We start from the raw sequence: 22901 nt of genomic DNA, 5'->3' as shown, positions 1-22901 counted from the left end.
CTACATACACAGCAGATCTGTGCACAGATTGTGCACAAATTTCGTTACGGGGCTCACTACGGGTCTCACACAAATCATCCGAGCCGTTCATTAAATGTAAAACATTTTTTCAAGGGTCCCCGTAAAAAATAAGCTCAATCCGATACCAATAGATGCTTCATCCAACCATTTAACTTTTCATTCAGATTTTCGGATAATGAAAAGTTATATTGTTGGATCGAGCACCTATAGGTCTTGGATTAAGCTTATTTTTTACGGGGACATTTGAAAAAATATTTTACATTTAATGAACGGTTCGGATGATTTGTGTGGAACCCGTGGTGGACTCCACAATAAAATCTGTGCACAATCTATGCACAGATCTGCTGTATGTGTAGACTTCATGAATTTGCACCGCGGACATATGCGCGTAACCGACAGTTGTTTTAGCATGAATTACAGTTAAAGCCCTCCGACAACCTGGGCAGAACAAAATTAGGACAGGACCAAACTAGCCCTTCGAATTGAATTGGTTCATAAGTGGATTATTGATAGGTACCATAACATTTTTTTGGTCAAATTTAGGCCTTCTTTAATAATTTGCATTTGTCTTTAATGAAAATACTAGAGAAGTTTCTAAGAATTTTCGTCCGATCGATTGCCAATATCTTGACATAAAACTAAAATTAAAACACTACAATTAACATAATGTGGGGATTTTGGGCACTCTTTAAATTGATAACCATACTCCCAAAATAGAGTGTCAGAATCAATTTGGAGAGCATCAAAATCAATTTCCAACATAATTCATAAAATTACTAACATTTTTGTAGACATAACTTATATGGCATTCTCATGAACCTGCTTATAGTTTGATCCATAAACATCTATAATTAAGTGATTTTTATAAAGTTAACTTGTTGATATGTTTTAAATAATATGAGTTAATGATCCAATGATGAAGAGAAAAAATGCAATATATAATCTCATTCCTCGTTAATTTTGGGTTCTTAACATGATATATAGTTTTGTCAAATGATTTCTAACAAATTTAAAAGTTAACTAACAAAAATGCTTGGAACACATTCAAGTTTACATCAATTCTTACATCATTTCTCACAAGTAATGTTGGAACCCACATTGTTTGAGTAATGTTGGGGTCCCACAATCACTTCTGATAGAGGATATAAAATTGGATGTGTCTCTGGCATTGCTCGTTAACTAATATGACTTATTGAAGTACTAATGTTAGTTCTTTTCCATTTTCTCTCTCACTTGCATAAAGAGAGACAATGATGTTGAGTTAGTGACTGTATTTTTAAGCATAAAAAGTCCAAAAATATAGTTGCTATTAAAGGTGCCTTGTTCATTGCACTACTTTGAATATCCTTTTTTGTTTTAGTTTGTCATTCATTCATTGCTAAGGCAACATGTTGCTTATAAAAATCTTGTGGGGAATAAAGTAAAATGAAATAACATTTGCAACATTTGCTAAATTGTTGGATAAATAATAAGTTATAATTGATAATGCCATTGGTGTATTATTTAGTTTCACGACATTAATAGACGTACAACTGTTTTATCCTTGAGTTGCAAATGTTTTCTCTCCCCTTTGTCTTCTTTAAACTCTATCCCCAATTGTCACCACTCCCAGTCTTCTCTTACGGTATTGTTGACTACCTGTGAACCTTCTTTTTTGCTTTATTGCCTTTTCATCTCTTGATCTCTCTCCCTCACTAATTGGTCTGGTACCTTTTGACTTTGGACATTTCTTCATAAAATACCAAATCATTGCCCATCGGTAAACTTTGAATCAACCCATACCTCATTGGGATCCTTGATTTAGCAACATCGCATATTTGTTCTTCAAAATCAAGCAATAGTGCCATTGGTGATCTTTGAATCACAACTCAGAAGTGATGTAGCGGGTGTATCCATGACTCAAACACATCATTCGATTCTTTTAATCTTCTTGTGACAGGTCGTCATGTTAGGAACCGGTGGTGGCGAAATCTAAAAAAAGATCAGGCAGCAATGAGCAAGAGGACAGAGAATATGGACTTTTCCTTCGCCACCATTAGACACTAATTCAGGGAGAGAATAAGAACAATGAGATGGAGTCAGTTGAAGGTAAAATTGAGAGACAAAGTTCACTTTTCGTAACATTAACAAAACTAATCGTCGCAGTAATAACATCCTATAATAAATATACATATTTTATGGTGAAAAGTACAGATAATGAAACCAATGAATACATAAGTCTACAACCACCGCACCAAAATGCGCGGATCGGCCAGCGCACACCGTGTGGGGCTCATTCCGGGCCCCACACGTTTGATCCGAGCCGTTCAATAATTTTCAAAAAAAAAAATCAAGTGGGCATCGTGGAACATCAGCTCGATCCGATATGTATAGGTGCTTGGATCAAGCTTCTCATCTTTATGTACACTAGACAACCAATCTTTCCATTTTTTCCGATTTTTCAAATATGAGAAACTTGATTTGAGCACCTATACACATCGGATCGAGTTGATGTTTCACGATGCCCACTCAATTTTTTTTTTTAAAAATGATTGAACGGCTCAAATCATTCATACGGAGTTTAGAGTGGACCCTACACGGCGTGCGGTAACCAGCCACCGCATTTTTTGTGTGGTGGCTAAAGCGCTGCTCTAAAATTTAAAAAATCGTTTTGTCTCATTGACCACTGGCTTGCGAGATGCCAAAGAAGTACAACATGCAGTGGTTGGTACTTGTACTAATGAGCTGGCCCTTAAACCGATGCAATTGATTTCTTGATGGTCAAGAAACGGCGGAAAATCGGTAAATGCACCCTTCCCGACAATTCGGGGGTACTTCTGTCAAGGCACAATAGTACTGGCCATGATGCAATTCGACCAAACACCGAGGGGGATTCCGCTTTTTTTTCCCACGCAATTATGCGAAGAAAAAAGACTACTGTATCCTGCAAAAAGCAGATACAAGCATGCAGCCTTTCCCCGGCCACGAACCAATCACGGAGCTGCACGTGTCGCTCGAACAATAAATCCGCGGGCCCCCCTGCGAGGGCGCACACTTGTTTTTTGGGCAGGACATTTAAAGCGTGAGCACGAGAAAGCAGCATCGTTGATTCGTTGTTGTCCGAAAGACGCGTGTTATTCGCTTGACAAAACGAACGGCTCCGATCGAAGGTTCTTTAACGTTGGAATTTTCACCGTCGATTCCAGCTACGTGCGCCGTTAGTATGCAGGAAGTCCCCAATGTTGAACGGTATAACCTACATTAAACTAACCGAAGTCCCCAAAGTTGTATAGGTAGTTTCTAATAACATTACAATTTCCAACAATTAATTATACTATTGAAAGAAACTAATTGATATACTTATTAGAAGGGAAATTGATTTTAGCACTTTAAAAATTGATGGAGGAGCTTTAAAATGACGTCATTTGTGTATCAACATAATTCAATTTTGGAGCTCTTTCATCAACTTTTGAAGTGCCAAAATCACAATCCTATTAGAAAGGGAAATGATATTGGCACTGTAAAAATTGATGCAGGCACTCCAAAATAAGTATAACTCCAAAGTCATTTTCTTTTGTTTTTTGAAATGTCTGCATCAATTTTTGGAATGCCAATATCATTTCCCATTAGAAACTACATACTATTTATGCTAACGTATTAAGGATTCGTCCAGTTTCTTTCAAAAAGTACTTTTTGAAAATGAAGATAATTTTAAGCTTAAAAATTAAGTGTTTACGCAAATAATTTTTCTACTAGTATGGATCTTACTTGATCGATTTCATTGAGATATTTTAAATAGTGCAAAAATAAATAAAAAACATCTTTTCCAATTTTCTTTATATTTGAGCTTGAAATGACCTTTTTTTGAAAAAGAAGGTTTAAAAGGAAAGCGGAACGGCCCCTAAATTACTGGTACCGTTTTGAAAGAAATTGAGATGAATAGGTTAGAGCGGAATTTTTTTTTTTTAGATAAAAATTTCTATAAAAAATTTATGGTGAACAAGAATTCGAAAATAATATTGTTCAAGTTAACAGAGTTTTTACAACGAAAAAAAGGAATTAATGTAGTTAATGTCATGGATACGAAATTAACATATTTACTTCAATAGACTATCGGTGATGAACATGGAGAGTGAATGCATAGCATAATACTTACCCCACTAGATCCAGTTCAAAAATAATAAAACACTAACCCAAAAATAATTGAACACTCCACACATAACCCAATTACAACCTATCAATCCGAGTAATTCATATTCCAATACTTAACATATTAGTTCAACCAGAGCTCATAATCACAATGAAAATAATTTGAAGATAAGAAAGGGATATAGTTCAAGATTATTACGACCGGTATATAGAAAATGGATAAAATAAAGTTATTTTGTTTGGTTTCCATATTTGAGAAATCCATTTTTCTATATGCATGTTTTTCAATAACTTTTTCTATCTATCTTTCTTCGCTCATTATATAAAAAATATTTTACAAACATAATCGAACAAACACATGATTGATGATTCTAGTAAGATATTAATATATATATTTTTTAAGGGTGTTCAATTGTACCTTCATTTTTATTGGTTGAAACGGTGTGGATCTTACCATAAAGTGATGTTATGCTTACCAAAAAATATATTGCACGGTAAACGTAAACATGACATCATTTTTTTGCGAAATTCATATCATTTTAATCAATAAAAAAGAAAGTAATATTCCTCTTTAAAAAAAAAAAAGCTAACAAAATTGCACTTTTTTCAGTTGGACACTCATGACTCCACGTGAAGCCGCCTCTGCTTAGGTCACGACTCTCTCCTAGTGGTTCACTCGCACGTTATCCAACCGTACTTCCCTTCGTCGCGCCCACTCATCCAAATCCACAACTCCGGCGCCCAACCGGTTAGCATGAATACCTTCACCACGACCTTCGCTTCACTGATCTCTCCCCATTCCAAGCGATTCTCTCTCCGTAACCCTCCCTCCGACCTACGGAGAACACCGGTGACCCTTCGACCCGCGTCGAATCACACAGCTCGGAGAATCGTTTGCATGGCGGTGCGTGAAATTTCCCCAGTTGTTTTTCGTTTTTTGCCATAGCTTTCGCAGAATAGGGGTTGAGTACTTACGGTTATTGCTGCAGGAACCCTATTTAATAGCTAAGCTGGAATCTGCTGAGAAAACTTGGAAAGAACTATCGGTACAACTTCCAACCTTATCCATTGCCTGTCTTTGTTAATTTGTTGAATATCGTGACTAGTTTACTTTTTCCATTCACGATTCGCCATTTAGTATTTATTTCGTTTGCACTTGTAGAATTGTAACTGTAAATTTAACCCTGAATCTGGAATCGTAGGCTGTTGTTTTGGTGACATGGATGAACACTTACGATGTGCATATTGGTATTTACTTGTTTGATACTAGGGATATTATTTATGAGATAGAAATTGTATTGAATCACTCTATAAGAGAACGGTAGGTGTGGAAGGATAGCCTGAGAAATATGGAGCTAGAAGAACTCTAGAGTAATGAGTGCATTGTTGAAATAAGTGAGGCAATACTAGAGAATGTGCGAAAATTCAGATAAACTTGTCATAATAAGTACTGAAGGGCTGATTGAAGGAATGAGATTTTCAGGTTTTTGAATGGAAGTAGTCGTAAGAAGTGGTTGTGATGGGCTGTAAATAATTTAATTGTGTCTTTATTTTATGACGAAGGTTTTCATATATGTGAATCTGAGCGAAGTGATATATCAAATACTGTGAGAGAAAACATGGTGACAAGATGACATAATCAATGGGCTCTTATGGTACCGCTTTGTTGTGGATGCCGTCACTTTTGTATGCTGAACATTATAATCCGTGCCGCAGGTGAAGATGGCTGATCCAGATGTAGTTTCAAATCCCAGTGAATACCAAAAGTTGGCCAAGTCTTTGTCAGAGCTTGATGGGGTACTGCAGCTTCCAATGTTCTTTTTGCTTCTCGCACTAGAGAGTGTGTAACACTTATTTGCCTTTGTCTTTTAACATCTGGTTGTGCGTTCTTCAAATTAGTAGGTCGTATCATCATTCAGGAAATTCAAGGATTGCGAGAAGCAATTAGAAGAAGCAAAAGGTTTTCTTCTACTTTTGTGCTCTTGTTGGTCAGTTAGGAAAAATTAAGGAATATTTTTGAAGAGTAATATTTTTGTGACCTCATTATTTTTATACCAGCTCTAGGGAAAGAGGATGTTGATGATGATATGGCACAGATGATAGCTTCAGAGATTGAAACCTTGTCAAATATACTCCAAAAGCTTGAGGAGGAGCTAAAGGTTCTTACATGTTACAATATATTTTTTGCAATAAATCTACAAGATATTTGTAGTCCTTTGATTGAATTTCTCTGCCATAATATGTAATTGGCAGTTGATGCTGCTTCCTAGTGATCCTCTTGACTCAAGAAATATAATGCTTGAAGGTGAATAAGCTGTTCCTTCATTTACTTCCAACTTTGCCTCATTGTGGATATCATCATGCCAACTTAAATGCTGGTATAATTCTCCTGTTCAATAAGTCAATGAATTGGAAGGTCTTATAGCTTCTGGATGTTCGACCTTGATGTGGTATTCTAATGATAAAATTGGATTTGCGACAGTCAATGCTTGCATTAGATGCTTGATTTGCATTAAGTGACATAACACAAGCTGCTTGCAACTTTGCACGCGTTTGGTGATAATCTCGTTTTTTGTTTCCGTTTCACTTGTCTCTGTTTCATCGCAATAGAACAGTAATATATGCAATTCTTTGTCTTGTTCTATAGTGAGGGCTGGTACTGGGGGTGACGAGGCTGGAATTTGGGCTGCTGATCTTGTAGGTACACGTCTCTTTTTTTCCTTCCAAGCATGTGGCATGTATCACTTTGATCTTTAGATGCTGGTTTATGCATTCATCTTTTTCAAATCTTTAGTCACATGGATGTGAAACATGAATCAATATTTTTTTTCCCTTTGTGTGGGTATGCCCACTTTTGGGTTGATACCTAAGTCACACTATTTGCGTGTGTGCATGGTAGTGTGAGCGTGAAAGCGTCTTTGAAACACATTCCAAATTACTAAAATTTGCGAGAGCGAGGATTGAAAGCATGACCGTGTAGTATTTTGAAGAATTATATGTGACTAAGGTTGATACTAATACCGCGGACTCGTGTAGTGCAATCTCCCAATCCCACGCAAAGCAGGTATTTGCATGATCACTCAGGTTCAACGGGGCCCAAGGGGATTTCTGTGCAAATGGGGTTGGAGAATAAATTCACGTTTGTGCTTGCTATCTTGGCTTGAGTTCTTCAACATCAATATGACAAATCAATCTCACAAAATACCTGTGTTTGTAACCGTAATCTCTAACTGTTTTAATTTCCAGCTTTTTGCTGGTTTTTCTTGAGTTTTATCTTCCACTTTCGGATGAGAATTGTCAAATTGGAAAAATTGACGGGTTGTCTACTCAGCTTAACTATTCCTTTAACCTTGGTTATGAGAGGAAAGTAATTCTGGGGAGTTTGGGGACCATAACAGATTCCTTCTCTTATTCTGATCTTCTAGTGCTCCTGCAAATTGATCATCAACAAAGCAAGCTTGCTTTGAAGTCCCTGTGGCACACCTGTAGAAGTCTAGTCTCTTATCCATGCTAATTCTTTTGCAATAATTCAGGTACGAATGTATCAAAAGTACTGTGAGAGGAATTCGTGGAAGTACACACCCCTTTCATGCTCTGAGGTAGAGGTTTTACTTGCCTGCACAAAGGTTATATCTTTGTGTTGCCACTTGCCTAATTTGTGTATTCTCTTTAGACTGAGAAAAAGGGTGGATTCAAGACGTATGTGATGGAAGTCAAAGGCAAACGTGTCTATAGTAAACTGAAACATGAGTCTGGTGTCCATCGGGTACAACGTGTTCCTCAGACAGAAACCCAGGGACGTATTCATACTTCCACAGCAACTGTGGCAATCATGCCAGAGGTGAATTTCCTTCATGCAAAGAGTTCACATGCCTATGTTTGGCCTTTTTTATGATATACCCAGCATATAGTGGCCAATTTATATGTAAAGAGTAAGTAAATTAGAAATGGATCATGACAGAATGTTTCAAGTTGTCTTGATTAGTCAAATTAGCGTTTTAGTATTGGGAATTCTGGTCCAAATTTACATTTCATGTTGTTTCACAGAGGGTGCTGAATTTATTATACTTTTTTCTTGTATACTCTGCTCAATCCAGGCATAGTTCTTCGTGCTTGATTCTTTGTCCTTATGCCTTATTATGTTTCAGGCTGAAGAAGTTGAAGTAGTAATTGATCCAAAAGAGATAGAACTTACAACAGCTAGGTCTGGTGGTGCTGGAGGTAATATCGGAACACATTTTGCTAATCTTTTACCTGGTGAATCAGTTTCTTATATTTGGAAAAAGGAATTTATGAATGTCTTCATTTTCCTATTTTTGTGCATGCCATGTTTCCTTTTATATGGTTTTTTTTTTTAATTCTGTTTATGTGTAATATCTCATGCATGAGTTTACCATGCAGGGCAGAATGTCAACAAGGTGGAGACAGCCGTTGATCTTTTCCATAAACCAACTGGAATCCGAATCTTTTGCACTGAAGAGAGATCTCAGTTCCAGAACAAGGCCCGTGCTCTTCAGTTGTTGCGAGCAAAATTGTGAGACATTTTAGATTAACTTTCCACTTTTAAACTTGCATGTCACAGACTGATATTAGAAGTAAACCAACCTCACTCGAATCCAAGGTGACAATTGTCTACTGAGAGCTTATCTTTTAGCAACTCGTGCAAATTGGTTCTGGTGACTTTTGAGACCCCGTGCTCCTTCTTTAAGTTCATATTTGCTGTTGTCTGTTGGAATGACGTGACCTATATAGATGTTGAACAGTTGAGTCTTTGTATCAATTTGCCCTGGTAATCGTAGGTTCATGCTTTGGGGAAGATATTCAGAAACTCTTGTGAAATTTGACTGTTGGATAGTTGTTATGTGATGATTATAGAGTGGGCCTCCTAGCAATCCTCCTTATTGATTATGATGAATTTTTGTTCTTTTGGCATTGTTCTCATATCTTGTCCTCTGTCCTTCATTTCCTCAAGTCAATAAGCCACTGTCCCATTGCTTGTGGTTCGTTTACAGTAATCGAAATTGTCTACTCGGCTCTATAAGACGTGTCTTTTCAGGTCATGGAGTATGTATTTCAAAGTGTCTTTGTAGGATAGCCATGGATCTACATCTTTCCGCACATGCCTGATGACCCATGGCCTTGTTACAGGTATCAGATTAAAGTAAGGGAGCAGCAAGAGTCGCTAAGGAATCAGAGAAAATCACAGGTTTGATTACTTTGCTTGTGGAGTTTGTTGATGGCACGTTGCCAGAACATGGTAGCAAATTGCGCTTATTGGCTTCTTGGCATGGCAACTTGGAATATGCTGGTGTGTTGCCGTTAAAATATTGACAAACAAATACTGGCAAATATTTGCTGAGCAAAAAAAAAAATATTGACAAATATTCTCTCATCTTAATAGTTTCCTATTGTTGACTACTGACATTGCTAGAATTTCCTATATATATATTGAGCAAACATTTCAAGTATTCAGAGCAGTTGTATACTAAATGCTATGCAGTCTTGTCAAACATTGCTTTACTCGAAATGACCAATATTGGGGGATTAGATTCTAGTTGTCTCATGCTATTTCCAAAAATGCAGGTTGGTACAGGTTCTCGCTCAGAGAAGATTCGCACATACAATTACAAGGTGCTGGCACTATTTTAAGTTTTTTTTTTGTGGATCTGTGGCACTATTTTAGTTCCCTCAAGTTTTATATAGCATAACATGAACCTTGTTATTCCAGCCATTTTCTGCTTTAAATGACTGGTTTAATTTATCTAATAATTCCATGGCACCTTTGTAAATTTCTGGAGCCTTTCAATACGGAATGGATGAGAAACAGAGGAATGGTGAGAAATCCATCAGGCTGTTGGAAAATTTGCCTCTATGAAGTAATTCAAGTTGTTGGTGCCATTGACCAGAAACCAGTACCTTGTCCCTGTGAAGAAATTTTTCATCATCACCGCTTGTAATTGCAAATGGGAAAATGATGAAAAGTTTCTGTTTGAGTGATTCGTCATTATTTATTATCACTTCTGAGTTCTGAGTAATGTTGGGTATTTTTCTGAGAAGGTTGGATTTATTTTTTCTCTTCTTTCCCCAGGACAATAGGGTTACTGACCACCGATTGAAGATGAACTTCGAGCTCACTTCATTTCTTGCTGGTGATATGGAGACAGCGGTTCAGGTACTGCGTTTGTGTCTATAATGCTTTGTGAAAGTGTTTTATTGGAATGCAAAGATCCCTACCGTCCTAAATTTTTTTCTTTCAGTCTTGCACCACTATGGAACAAAAGGAAATTCTGGAAGTACTTGCTGAATCTGTAGCCACTCCAGCTAGCTGATATCTTAGAGCTCCTGGATGAGTTATTCTAGTTACAGGGCAATAAGTGGATAGTTGAGGCTTCGATTCACTCACCTTCTATTCAACTAACAACTGAAATACAGATGCCATGGCGCGTCTTTGCGATCTCCAGGTACTGTGACGTACTATGACTAAATTTGTCAATGTAATGTGAAATTGATGTTTCTCTTGATCATTGGGATGCATTGGCAGGGTATGACTCAAGTGTTGGATGTCACTACTGGGGTGTAAACCATATAAGAGTTTGGAAAGATCGAACTTCACTTTTCTTTTGGGATCAGCAATGTTATTCTACATCATTACAAGTAAAGTGCTGTATATGTCTTTCTTGATTTTCCCCATCAAAGATTACTTCTATTTGTTCATCGTGTTATACTTGTCATAGAGTAATCTCATGAGATTGGTCCTATATAGTCATTGTGTTGTGTGCTATTCTGTGGGTTTCACCTTCTTTTAAGGGTTCTTATTTGGACCATAAATACCTCGGAAGCGAGGGCATTGCTTTGACGCCTTTACTAATTACGAAGATTAGACAACTTTTTCTACGACATCGCCATCCATTTGAATCTACAACTAAAAGGGTAATGTAGAACTACAGGAGATTCAAACGCGAGGCTATGTTTCGAATTTGTGGAGTTACCTTAGCTCATGCTTAAAAATTAGCCTTCCATTGGCCAGACATTTTTAAGTATAAACACTTGCACTAAATTTGTATTGTGGCGGTTTCTGCCTTCAGTCTGCGGCGGGATGAGTTTGAGTTGGTGCGGCGGGTCATCCAGGAGGGTCTATTTTGTGTTCATACTTGGCCTCTCAACGGCGGCCTCACCAATCCCCCTCTTCACGAGTGTGTTCGACGGGTCCGGCTCCAATGTCGTGTGTCTAGGAGGTTTTTCTTTTTTGGTTTTGTTGTTTCTATATTTTCGGACCGGTAGTGTCCGCTTTTATTGTACTGTTTTTTTATATATAATATTTGCATTTTCTGTCTGGTAAAAAAAAAAAAAAATGCTAAATGACAAGTGATATGCAGGTGGCTCGGAAAAGATGAAGAGGCGAAGAACTCCTCAAATTTTACCTATCGACACCGTGCCAAATTTAGCACAAATTTGTATAACAAAATACTACTATAAGTAAGAGGTTTAGCTAGCCTTTGGAGGAAAAGATAATTGAGCTTCATGCCATTCTCTTTTCCGTAATCTGTCTATTTCTTTTGTTTTGGACATCTCAAAAATTATTTACTGTACATGATTTCATTTATCTACAAGAAGGGCTAATTGGGATCTTTTGATTGGTAAAGAACATTTGAAAAATATTCATAAGATTACAATATTCATCGAGCTGATTAGATGCACGTCAAAAAGGGATCAATGAAAATTAAGGAACAAAGGAGTACTATAAAACAGAACGGTTTTTATCTACCTATACAAACACGAGCACCTCTATAGCCATCCGATCGCCTCTAATTAAGATCATAGTCTAGTTATTTCTCCTTTGACAGATACAAGAGAATCTTATCTATTAGCCAACACTAACGACTACAATAACATGCACGACAATTTGGTTTTCAAATTGTGATTGCCTTTTAATTTTTCCATTCACACTGTAGACCTACAATAATGTTTTCTTTTTCTTTTTTTGTTGCCAATCTTCTATATTATAAAAGTGATTTTTGTTTACCCATACAAACAAAAGCACTTCCTTAGCCGTCAGATCGAAATTCCAATAGGTTACAGTTGTTGGATTGAATCATTGATTCCAACCTGTTAACAAGTCTCAACCCGTTTCAACCTGTTTTCAATAGGTTACAGTCGTTTCTGTCTTCCTCTCTCCCTCAATAGTTACTCTCTCTCTCTCTCTCTCTCTCTCTCAGAACCCACTCCTTGGCGCACAACGAAACACTCAGCACCCACTCCTTGGCGCACAACGAAACACTTAGCGCCCACCAACTCATTCGACGTTTCGGGTTGCAGCCCCCTCTCAATTCGTCGCCGATTGATCAACTCAATCTCTGTACACATCTTCTCCATATCTATGAAAAAATCCATTTGGTTCTCTCTCCCCGGTAAGAATCCTCCACCCCCAGCACTAGATTAGGGTTTTTCTAAATTACTGTTTAATCTTCAAAACAAAGAAAAAACATAAGGAAAAAAAATACTATTACCAAGCTTGGTATTTTAAATTTCTGTTTAATCCATGAAAAAGTTTAGTGTATTGAAGTTTTAGCCTTTGATTGGTGTATTGAAGTGTGTGTTAGTGTATTGAAGTTTCAGCCTTTGATTGGTGTATTGATTGGTGTGTTAGTGTATTGAAGTTTCAGCCTTTGATTGGTATATTGATGTGTTAGTTCTAGAGGTTGAATAAAACGATTATTAGGCTTGGTAGTATATGAGTTCTTCATGTCACGACCTATATATAGCCAATTTCTGTAGCTTGGTAGCATATGGGTTCTTGGTTTATACATTAAATTTTTTGATATAGATTGTACTCTTTTTTGTCAGAAAGGCTGAAGCAATGGCTAGGGAAAAACAAAAGGGAACAATTGCAAATAAGAGAAAGAAAAAGATAAACACTGCGGGGAAGGGAAAAGAAATTCATGTCTAGTGGTATTTGATTAAAAAAAAAAAACCCAAAAAGAAACATGTTTCCATAAAAAGAAGAAGAAGAAGAGAGAAACAGGGCAATGATCAATTTACTCCAGTTGTTTCCAAAAATGTGTCGCGCCGTACCTTTAAAATGTGTTTAGAATGCGTTGCGTCGTGCCTTCAGGCACGAACATCCACTAGTAGCTAGATAAAATGACACAAGTTGTGTGAGCTGTTTCCAGGGAAAGACTAAAAGGAAACACTTACCCTTGTTCGGTTGTGGGTTTGGAAAAAAAATTTCAAATCCAAATCCACTCATTACTTATATTTTCAATCATTACTTCATTTCTCTTAGCTGTTTCCAGGGAAAGACTAAAAGGAAACACTTACCCTTCTTCGGTTGTGGATTTGGAAAAAAAATTTCAAACCCAAATCCACTCATTACCTATATTTTCAATCATTACTTCATTTCTCTTTCCACTCATTACCCCCATATCCAATCATTAATCTCATTTCTCTCTCTATCTCTCTTTACTTATTACCCCTATCCCCAATTATTATCCTATTTTCTCTCCTCACTCATTATCCAAAAACCAAATCCAAAAATTTTCCAAATCCACAACCGAACTAATAACAAAAAATGTAGACAATGATGAGCAGAGTGACTCATTAAACTTACCCTGCGTTTACATCAAAATCAATCTACACTATAGTCAGTAAATTATGGTACATTTTCTGTGTATGTAGTATTTTCTGAACAAAGACCCATCTTGATGCATTTTAATTACAAGGATGACATCGCTCACATCATTATAAACGTAAGAGTAAACCACAGTTAAAACATACCAAGTCAATTACAACATGAAAATTCTCTATTTGTTAGCATCTAAATAGAGTGATGATATCTAAGAGTCAATATCATTCTACAATCCCAAACACGTTACACAACAAATACACACAACAAATACACAAACACTCACATGGGTTGTGGAACCCACCCGCACACCCATGTGACTGTGGTGTGCATTGGTTTGTGTAATGTGGTTGTGGTTTTAGAATGTTCCACGAAAGTATAGTGGATTTATTTTTATTTTCGCAAAAAGAATAAACAGAAGATACAAGAAAAAAAGTTTTTTTTTCAGAATTCAGTAAACAGAAGAGTTCTTATTCTCCAAATCATAAGAGCGAGGAGAATTGAATTTCATATTGATTAGTCCAAAACCATAGGTAATGGAAATTTCAAATTTTCTATTCGAAATGACATTCGAAAAGTTAAAAGTTTGAGTCAAGTTTGGCAAATTTTCTATTCGAAATGAAATTCAAATTTTAACTTTGAGTCAAGTTAAAATTTCTATTCAGATTATTACTCCCCCCCATCCCATAAAGTTTGGCATTTTTACTATTCCAATCCTATGAAAATATTAACTATATCTTTTAATCTATAATGTTTTTTATAAGCAATATGGATCCTCTTTGATAAATTTTAATTTGTTCTATTAAACAAAGTTCAAAAAATCGCCTAAAATATTATGGATTGAAAGATATATGCAATTTCTCTCTGTATGTGGGGTTTGCTTCTAACCCATTCACAACCATTGCAGTTCTTCTAACTTGCTTGATCTCTTGATATTTTCTATTGTATGTCGAACCCTAAATTTATAAGGTGTGTTTGATCAGGGCCAGATTTCAATAATAGTTTTTGAGTTGGAGCAGTAGTAGTAGGAGTCTAATACAGTATGATTCAGTTATCCATGTGATTAATCCAAATAAGGATATCTGATGCAAATTCTTTATACTAGCTTTCCTACTCGGTGCCTCTTACTTCTTCACCCTAGTCATAAGGCAATCATCATCCTACTTACTACTACTATTTTTTAGGGGTTTTTCTTGTCGTGTAATCCAGCAATTCAATGGAGGGTTTTTATTCATGTTCTACTTATTTTTTATTTTATTTTGAAATCTAGTAAGGACTTCAATATCCGTCAATTTTTCTAATTTTTAGAAACTAAATAGAAAATTTCTAAAAAATTTACAAAAATTTCGTTTCTCAATCTTTGTATACTTTATTTAATTACTCGGTTTTTTTTTTGAATTAGAAAATTTCAATTAGGTGTATTCTTTCCTCGATCTTGACCGATTAATAGAAAAAATCACATCACCTAACATATTCCTTTTTTTATATTTATAGTAATGTTTTTAGAAATTTTCTATTTAGTTTCTAAAAATTAGAAAAATTGACGGATATTGAAGTCCTTACTAGATTTCAAAATAAAATAAAAAATAAGTAGAACATGAATAAAAACCCTCCATTGAATTGCTGGATTACACGACAAGAAAAACCCCTAAAAAATAGTAGTAGTAAGTAGGATGATGATTGCCTTATGACTAGGGCGAAGAAGTAAGAGGCACCGAGTAGGAAAGCTAGTCTATGGAATTTGCATCAGATATCCTTATTTGGATTAATCACATGGATAACTGAATCATACTGTATTAGACTCCTACTACTACTGCTCCAACTCAAAAACTATTATTGAAATCTGGCCTTGATCAAACACACCTTATAAATTTAGGGTTCGACATATAATAGAAAATATCAAGAGATCAAGCAAGTTAGAAGAACTGCAATGGATGTGAATGGGTTAGAAGCAAACCCCACGTACGGAGAGATTGAAGAGATTCAAGACGAAATCGACAAGCGATTCAAGAATTTCAAGAAATTCGACATCATTAGTGACCTTCCATTCTATTGCCTATTCGACAAGAAGAAGCCCATAAACAAGCATTCACCCCTTGGAATCAGTAGCCAACTAACCGAAAAGCTTCAAGAAGAAAGTGTAATTCTGGAAGCCAATCTACCCAATTCGATCCTCGTCAGAGCTTACGAAAACAGAACTGATCTAATGAGAGCAGTCATAATGGGCCCTCCCAAAACCCCTTATTACCACGTCCTCTTCTTCTTTGACATCCTCTTCCCAAGCAATTACCCAACTTGCCCACCGAAACTCTTTTGCCAATCTCAGGGACTTGATTTGAACCACCCCAGTTTGCAACCGGATGGAAAGCTCTTTTTAAGGCTTCTAGAGACTGGAGAGTGTTGGGATCCTAACCAATCCAACCTTCTCCAAGTACTTGTTGCGATTCAACGACTGGCTTTGAATTTCAAACCTTATTTCACGGAATTGGAGAAACGGGAATATAACAGGAACGCTATCATATTTACCTCTGAGGCAATTGTTCGAACCCTTGAGAGGCCACCAAGGGACTTTGAAGACTTTGTGGCAGGGCACTTTAGGCAGAGGGCTCATGCAATTCTCATGAACTATAAAGAGCACATGGATGAGAGCAAGGGAGTGACGCAGCTGTTCATCAAGCTCTTGAGGGCGTTGGAGGGGACGGGAGCCTACTGTAAGCATCACCTCAGTCAGGAAATTTTAGAAAAGGTGAGTATGGATGAAAGAAGCACAAATTATGGGATTTTCTCGAGGGTTTTTACTAAAGCGAAGAACCTGGCAGATTCGCTAGCCTGAAGTTGCAGCTGTTTAATGACTCACCAAATAGATTGTTCCCGTTATAGAATTAGTTACCTGGCTATCTATCTCCTTCTATATGTTTTTGAGTTCGGATATTGTCTAGCCAGGTTACTGACTTGCTAGCATATCTTACTAGAACTTCTTTCCCAGTATTGTTATTCTACTAAACTTAGAAGATGAGTTCTGTCAACCATATAGTCTTTACAATGCCAATGGAAGGCAAATAATTCCAGAGGTAGCCTCTATATTCTCATGTGTGTGTGTTTTTTTTGTGCGTATCGATAATAGTTTTCTTTCACTCTTGTGGTTTGCAAATTTTGCACTATACTCCCAACAGAAATTCAACGGACGAACTATGTCCACATCTACAATACATGGAATAATAAGAACATACTAAATGTGAATGAGATTTAACCAAATATACATGCCAGGGCTTCAAATCAACCAACCTTCCACAAGATTTTTTCCGGAAAACAGGATAAAGTAGAAGGTAAAATCGTGTAAACAGACAACTAGAACTGCTGCAACTATGATCTTTATCAGTATGTTTAACACCACTAATAAGCCAATGGCAATATTGCCACGCTTTCTTAAATTGAGGTGCGAGAACAACATGTTCATCGTTCAGTCGTCAATCAATGAACTTGAACCTCTGCAAAGGCAACCTCAGCTTCAAACAAAGGCATTCAAAATCTGAACCTAGTTTTCCACACGTTACGTATCCTTACGGAATAATTACTACAAAAATTATGACCTTGATTTTTACTTTCAGTTGCTTCCATAGATCAAGATACTCCCTCTTTATACTCAACTCGTAACTTCCTTTCACAAATTCTAGTCCTACTCAATATTGATGAGATATTCTAAGTATGTAATTCTGAGATTTCGAAGTTATTGACCTCTTCATAGGACTCCAATTGAATTTAGAGGCTCAAAGTCGAAATAATAAACTTCTCAACCTTAGTTGCAGGATCCTTCTAAAATGGGTGCGCTCTCTAGACGGAAGCTTGAATCGGCGCTCCCAAGATGGGAGCTTGACGGGAGCTTGCTCCTAACTAAGATGGGAGTTTATCGGGCTATTAAGGTAGTTATTCTCTTACTTTTAAGAGCGTTATGCCATTGTAGAAATAAGAATATGAGAATCATATTAGTCAAGAAATTTTGCAAATTGAGCGCGCGCGCGCGCGCGCACACACACACACACACACACACACATATATATATATATATATATATAACTTTCAATAATTACACTTTAAGATCGGAAAAACTTTCAGTAAGTATCACTTTTTGTTTAATGGTCAAGTATTTAAGGATATTTTATATATATATTTTTATATTATCTATATACGCTTCTTAGCTCCCAACCTTAGGAGCTTCTAGGTGCCTCCGCTCCCCTGCACCCGCCTCCGCTTTGTGCTACTAAGTTCTCAACTGTAACTTATCAGGAAACTGTTGTTACAGTTGGCATAGATAATTCACTAGAAATAAAGCCCAAAAGCATTACAGATGATATCCTTCACATACCTAAGGTAACAACCATCATGGTTTCACGAAGCAATTCACGATTTTGCATTTTTTTGGAGGAAAAAGAAGGGAAAAGGAAAAGGGCAACAAAATTGAGCCTCAAAAGTGATCAATCGCATGAGCCTTATACTCTGCCTAGCAGCTGGGAGGAGCACTGAATTTTCTCCTCTGCCAAATTAATAAACAAATCAAGATCTGTACGGGCTTCATAAAGATGAAGAGTGGGCTTCTTCTTTTTTGAGAAAGAAGCGGAGCCCTTTTAGCTGTTTTCCCCCCTAATTCTTTGAGCTATCTTGTGATAATTTTGGCTAAATTTTCTTTTCCATTCCAAAAAGCTGTCCTTTTTAGACAAGCCAAACAAAGCATGATATTCGGAATTGATTGTAGTAGTTTTGCTCACATCTCAACAAATCACAATGAAACAACTATGGAAAAAAACGGCAGAATCCAAGAAATTACAGCGTATTGAACGAGTTCTTCAACAGCCCCTTTCTCCATCAGCTCAGCGTTCATCTCGAAACCCATACCCCTGCTATGGGGGCGGGAGGGGGGGCTGAAGAAGGGAAGAAACAAGTGTAGAAATTTGAGATAAACAGGATTAAGACAGAGATGGCGTTAGAATCAAAATTAAATGATTTGATTGGTTGAATAGCAGAGGAAACTGGTAAAACAATCAAAATTTGAGTCAAATTTTGGATAAAAATCCATTTTGAGTAGACACATCTCAAACCTCAAACTCAAAATTTACCAAAAAATATAGGGAAATAATAATGCTAAAACCGTTTTTGTTGGTGCCAAAATTTTAGTGAACATAAGATTTGTGCCATTTACAACGTACAAGATTTTTATTTATTTTATTTACTGAAATTTTAACACCAACAAAAATAATTTTAGTATTATCAATTCCCAAATTATATAGACTTTTATGCTCTCTGCCTACGCTTGACAAAAGAAGCGCAAACCTCTGTCTACATGGCTTTTTATCTCAGCCCACTGGCTGCGGGAAGGCCCACCCATGGAAAGGGTCCTGTCCAGTTTTCTTCCGATCTGTCTGGTTGAATTTTGGATTATTTGTAGACACTTTCCGGAACGTCAATAATGATCAAAAGTATTTACTTTTTAGAGTTAGTCGAAAATATTGATCACGCCAAAAATCACTAGTTTAATATAATTTCTAAATGCATTAAGTTTGCAAGAAGAAATGTGCAACATTGAATTGTATCCCATTTAATATAATTATTTGAATATAAATGAATTTAGATATCATATCAAACTATATCAGACCAACGTGATTTTTGACACACTCAATGTTCTCGATGAGCGCTAAACAGTGAATAATTTCGATCATTGTTGTTGCCCCGGAAAGTGCCCACAAATGATCCAAAATTGGACCGGACAGGTTGGAAAAAAACTGGACAGGGGCAAATGAAGGTACCCATGTTTAGGCTGCATTCTTATGAACTTAACTTAAATATAAGAATTGTCCTTACTTAAATTTTTTTCGCAGTTAATTCTGTGCCAAATTTTATGAATTATTAATTAATTCGTCTCGATAATAGGAATGGAATAAGTAATTTTTTTTTTTACATAACATTGACAAATTTAGTCACAGTACCTGGAGATCACAAAGACCCAAGATTGAACATCATTTTCTTTCGGGATCAGCAATGTTATTCTACATGATCATTACAAGTAGAGAGTGTCTTTTTCACGGAGCCTCCGTGAACATCATGTTCACAAAGCTGTTCAATCATGCGAGTCCGTTTCGGTTTAGGACGGTCCAGATTTTATTGAAACTATTCCGGAAAAAAGTTAATCACAATTAATTATTACCGATCATAATTGATTTTCAATCCGGATCGTTCCAAAAACACTTTGAACGATCGTGATTGACCTCCGTAACTTTTTCTTTACGGAACAGCCGTAACGAATATTTTCTCTTACAAGTAAAATGTTGTATATATTTTCCCCAACTCATCAAAAAAGGATCAATGAAAAGGAACAAGGAAGTATTCTTTATTAATAACGAACTCATACAGTGTATCCCAACAACGGAGAAACTCGATCTTAAGAAAACAAACATAACTGCAAGCACAAATGACACATAAAATTAAACACACATGACGCATCACGTACATCATTATTTAGGGTGGTAATAGCTTACCGCACACATGTTCAGTAAACTTAAACATAGACATATAACCAATTAATTGAAAAATTAAAAGAGGTGGTGGTGGTGCTTCTTTCCACCGGCCTCTTCCTCTTCTTTCTTGTCATCTTTCTTCTCATGGTGCTCATGGAAGCCATAGCCGCCGGCTCCAACTGCACCTGCGGCTGCCGCTTCTTCCTCTAGCTGGTGTTTGTGAGCATGCTCTGGGTCTTTCTTTTCCTTGTGCTTCTCATCCTGCATGCATAAATTTTAATCTCCTCATGAGGCAAGTATCGACCCAAATAGTTAGAAAAAATGACACAAATTGCGTGAGTTGTTTCCTCGGAGAGACTAAAAAGACTTGAGTATATGTAAACAAAAAGAAAGAGACTAATAACAAAAATGTAGACAGTGATGAGCAGTGTCTATGAAACTTACCCAAGTGATATATATGTTTACATCAAAATCAATCTACACTATAGTTGGTAAATTATGGTACGTTTCTGTATATCTACTGTAGTATTTTCTGATCAAACAAAGACCCATCTTGATGCTTTTTAATTACGAAGATGACATCGCTCACATCATTATAAACATAAGAGGTTTGTGCTAAAAAAATTCAAAAAGAAAGATTCGCTTTTTTTTTTTTTATATATTTAAAACATGAAATTCGAAAAAGTAGCACATCTCGTGGTGTGGTGGAATTGTGTAATTTGATAGTCCTTATGGTTTATGAGAACCATTTCTTTCTATGAAAACATTTCATTGTGAGTAACCCACGTAGAGTTAAAACATACTAACTCAATTACAGTATGAAAATTCTCTGTTCGTTATATGAACATATAAGAGGGATGATATCTAAATAGGAGTACTAGATTTGAATTTCTAACCACATTCCTAGGTCCAATCACTCCCCATAAATTGATTACATGGACACACACACACACACACACACACACACACACACATATATATATATAGTTAATTACCAAGGCATAGGCTCCAGCTCCAACGGCACCAAGCTCACCAAGGTGCTCATGACGCTTGTGCTCCTTCTCTTCCCTCTTATAATCGGGGGGGCTGTTGTCCTCCTCCTTGTTGTGGTGGTGGAAGAGCTTATCGGCCATTTTTGCGGTGTGGTGGCAAAAAAGTTTAGTCGATCGTAAATGTATGTAAAGTGGATTATATGGAGAATCGGGTTTTAATGATATGTTGAAGCTTAAGGCATGGTGTTATATTTATACTAATGGATTGGCAAGGCTGAGTACTGTTATGTGGAAGCCTAAGGCATGGTTTCATTTATTTAATGGATTGGTAAGGCTGAGTGTCCAAACGCAGAGTGTCATTGGCCACAATGCTCGACAGTTGGTATGTTCGACAGTTGAATTTTAGGGTACATGTGTCAGATTTTAGGTCCTCCCCAGATGATCATTGAAAAAGTTTCTAATCTAGGGCCACGTAGAAGATATTCATGAAAAATACTACAGTATATTTTTCATTGGATACTAATTACTATTGTCAATAGGAATAGGACAGCATTTATCTAAAAAAATACTACTAAGTAGATGATGCATTTAAAAAATCATTTCTACAGACCATTCAAGACAAATGTAACTAAATTGTGTGGCCATGTACCGATGTCTAATAAATCTACATGAATACTCTTTCCGTTTCCAATTGATAGATAATTACGAGAAAACGTGTAATTTTTGAATAAAAAAATAAAGCACTTCTGTGCATCATTTTTTTAAATTTCTTTGCAATTAGTGTGATAACTCAATTTTAATTTAACATTTAAAAAATCGATAATCGACAAACTATCTTCAAATTCTGTCACCCCAGTTAGATTCAAAATAATTTTCATCGTCAATGGTAAATTTTGGAACATTTTTCTGAGAACAGAGTCCGAACAACGAGACCCGATTGGGGATCGAACGCACTGTCGGCAAGATAGTTTCCCTTGAATAACTTATTCAGTGTCGGCCAGACCCTATCCCGAGCCAATGATCTCAATTCTTTCTGGTAGGAATTGGTTGGGGAAACAATTAACTATTAGATGGATATGAAATATCTGAAGTACGTGGATGGTTTGTATTCATGTCCTCTCACTTTAGCCATATTATAAATACTTGATCTCTGGGTATTTTTCCCCCACAAGAAGACACACATGCACCACCCTCTCTTTTCTCTACTTCTTCTCGAGTGTAAATTCTGTCCGGATGAGCCGGAAAAGGAAGGTTTTTCGCTTCTCTGTGGGCTTCCTTCACGCATTTTTTTTAGTAATTCAAATTGTGTATCTTGTAGGGCCTATAGAATAATGAACCCATGCAAAAAAATCAGCTTGTTCAAACATCGATAGATATATCAAAAGTTAAGTTTTTTGACGATAAAATGAACGGCTATGGACAGTTTGACTTAAAAAACAGTTGACAGATCTAGGCCGTCCATTTTTCGTTTATAACTCAACTTTTGACATACCAATCAATGTCCGAATAATCTGATTTTTGGTGTAGCTAATTATTTTACAAGCTCTATCTAGTGCACGATTTGAATTGCCCAAAAAAATATGCGAAGAGAGCCCACAAGGGTGCTGACGGAAAACCCCGTTCACCGGCTCA

The 22901-nt window shown here is 36.6% G+C and overlaps 3 protein-coding genes across 4 annotated transcripts; 2 read left to right on the top strand and 1 right to left on the bottom strand.

Moving 5' to 3' along the window:
- Positions 1-4750: 4750 nt before the first annotated feature.
- On the top strand, positions 4751-11711 carry LOC131315129 (peptide chain release factor APG3, chloroplastic). 2 transcript variants are annotated; one of them, XM_058344205.1, is made up of 16 exons: positions 4751-5053; positions 5139-5195; positions 5866-5946; positions 6052-6109; positions 6208-6308; positions 6403-6454; positions 6797-6846; positions 7683-7748; positions 7823-7990; positions 8298-8370; positions 8551-8683; positions 9298-9355; positions 9733-9780; positions 10238-10321; positions 10407-10610; positions 10691-10907. In XM_058344205.1, the coding sequence occupies exons 1-15, from the start codon at positions 4904-4906 to the stop codon at positions 10476-10478; spliced, it is 1251 nt and encodes a 416-aa protein (XP_058200188.1). In that variant the 5' UTR covers positions 4751-4903; the 3' UTR covers positions 10479-10610; positions 10691-10907. The 2 variants fall into 2 exon arrangements, with proteins under 2 accessions (XP_058200188.1, XP_058200189.1); XM_058344206.1 differs by lacking the exon at positions 10691-10907 and adding an exon at positions 11526-11711 and having other exon boundaries at positions 4773-5053.
- A 3621-nt stretch (positions 11712-15332) lies between these two features.
- LOC131315128 (putative ubiquitin-conjugating enzyme E2 38) lies at positions 15333-17560 on the top strand. The gene has a single exon (XM_058344204.1). It carries the CDS (start codon positions 15702-15704, stop codon positions 16602-16604), a length of 903 nt encoding a protein of 300 aa, XP_058200187.1. The 5' UTR covers positions 15333-15701; the 3' UTR covers positions 16605-17560.
- Positions 17561-20126: 2566 nt separating this feature from the next.
- On the bottom strand, positions 20127-21636 carry LOC131315127 (abscisic stress-ripening protein 2-like). The gene is made up of 2 exons (XM_058344202.1): positions 21273-21636; positions 20127-20538 (listed from the first exon to the last, which is right to left on the bottom strand). The coding sequence occupies exons 1-2, from the start codon at positions 21408-21410 to the stop codon at positions 20353-20355; spliced, it is 324 nt and encodes a 107-aa protein (XP_058200185.1). The 5' UTR covers positions 21411-21636; the 3' UTR covers positions 20127-20352.
- Between the last annotated feature and the right edge of the window lie 1265 nt (positions 21637-22901).

The sequence above is a fragment of the Rhododendron vialii genome, chromosome 13a (assembly GCF_030253575.1).
Source record: "Rhododendron vialii isolate Sample 1 chromosome 13a, ASM3025357v1".
NCBI lineage: Eukaryota > Viridiplantae > Streptophyta > Magnoliopsida > Ericales > Ericaceae > Rhododendron > Rhododendron vialii.
This window is presented reverse-complemented; position numbering and strand designations above follow the sequence as displayed.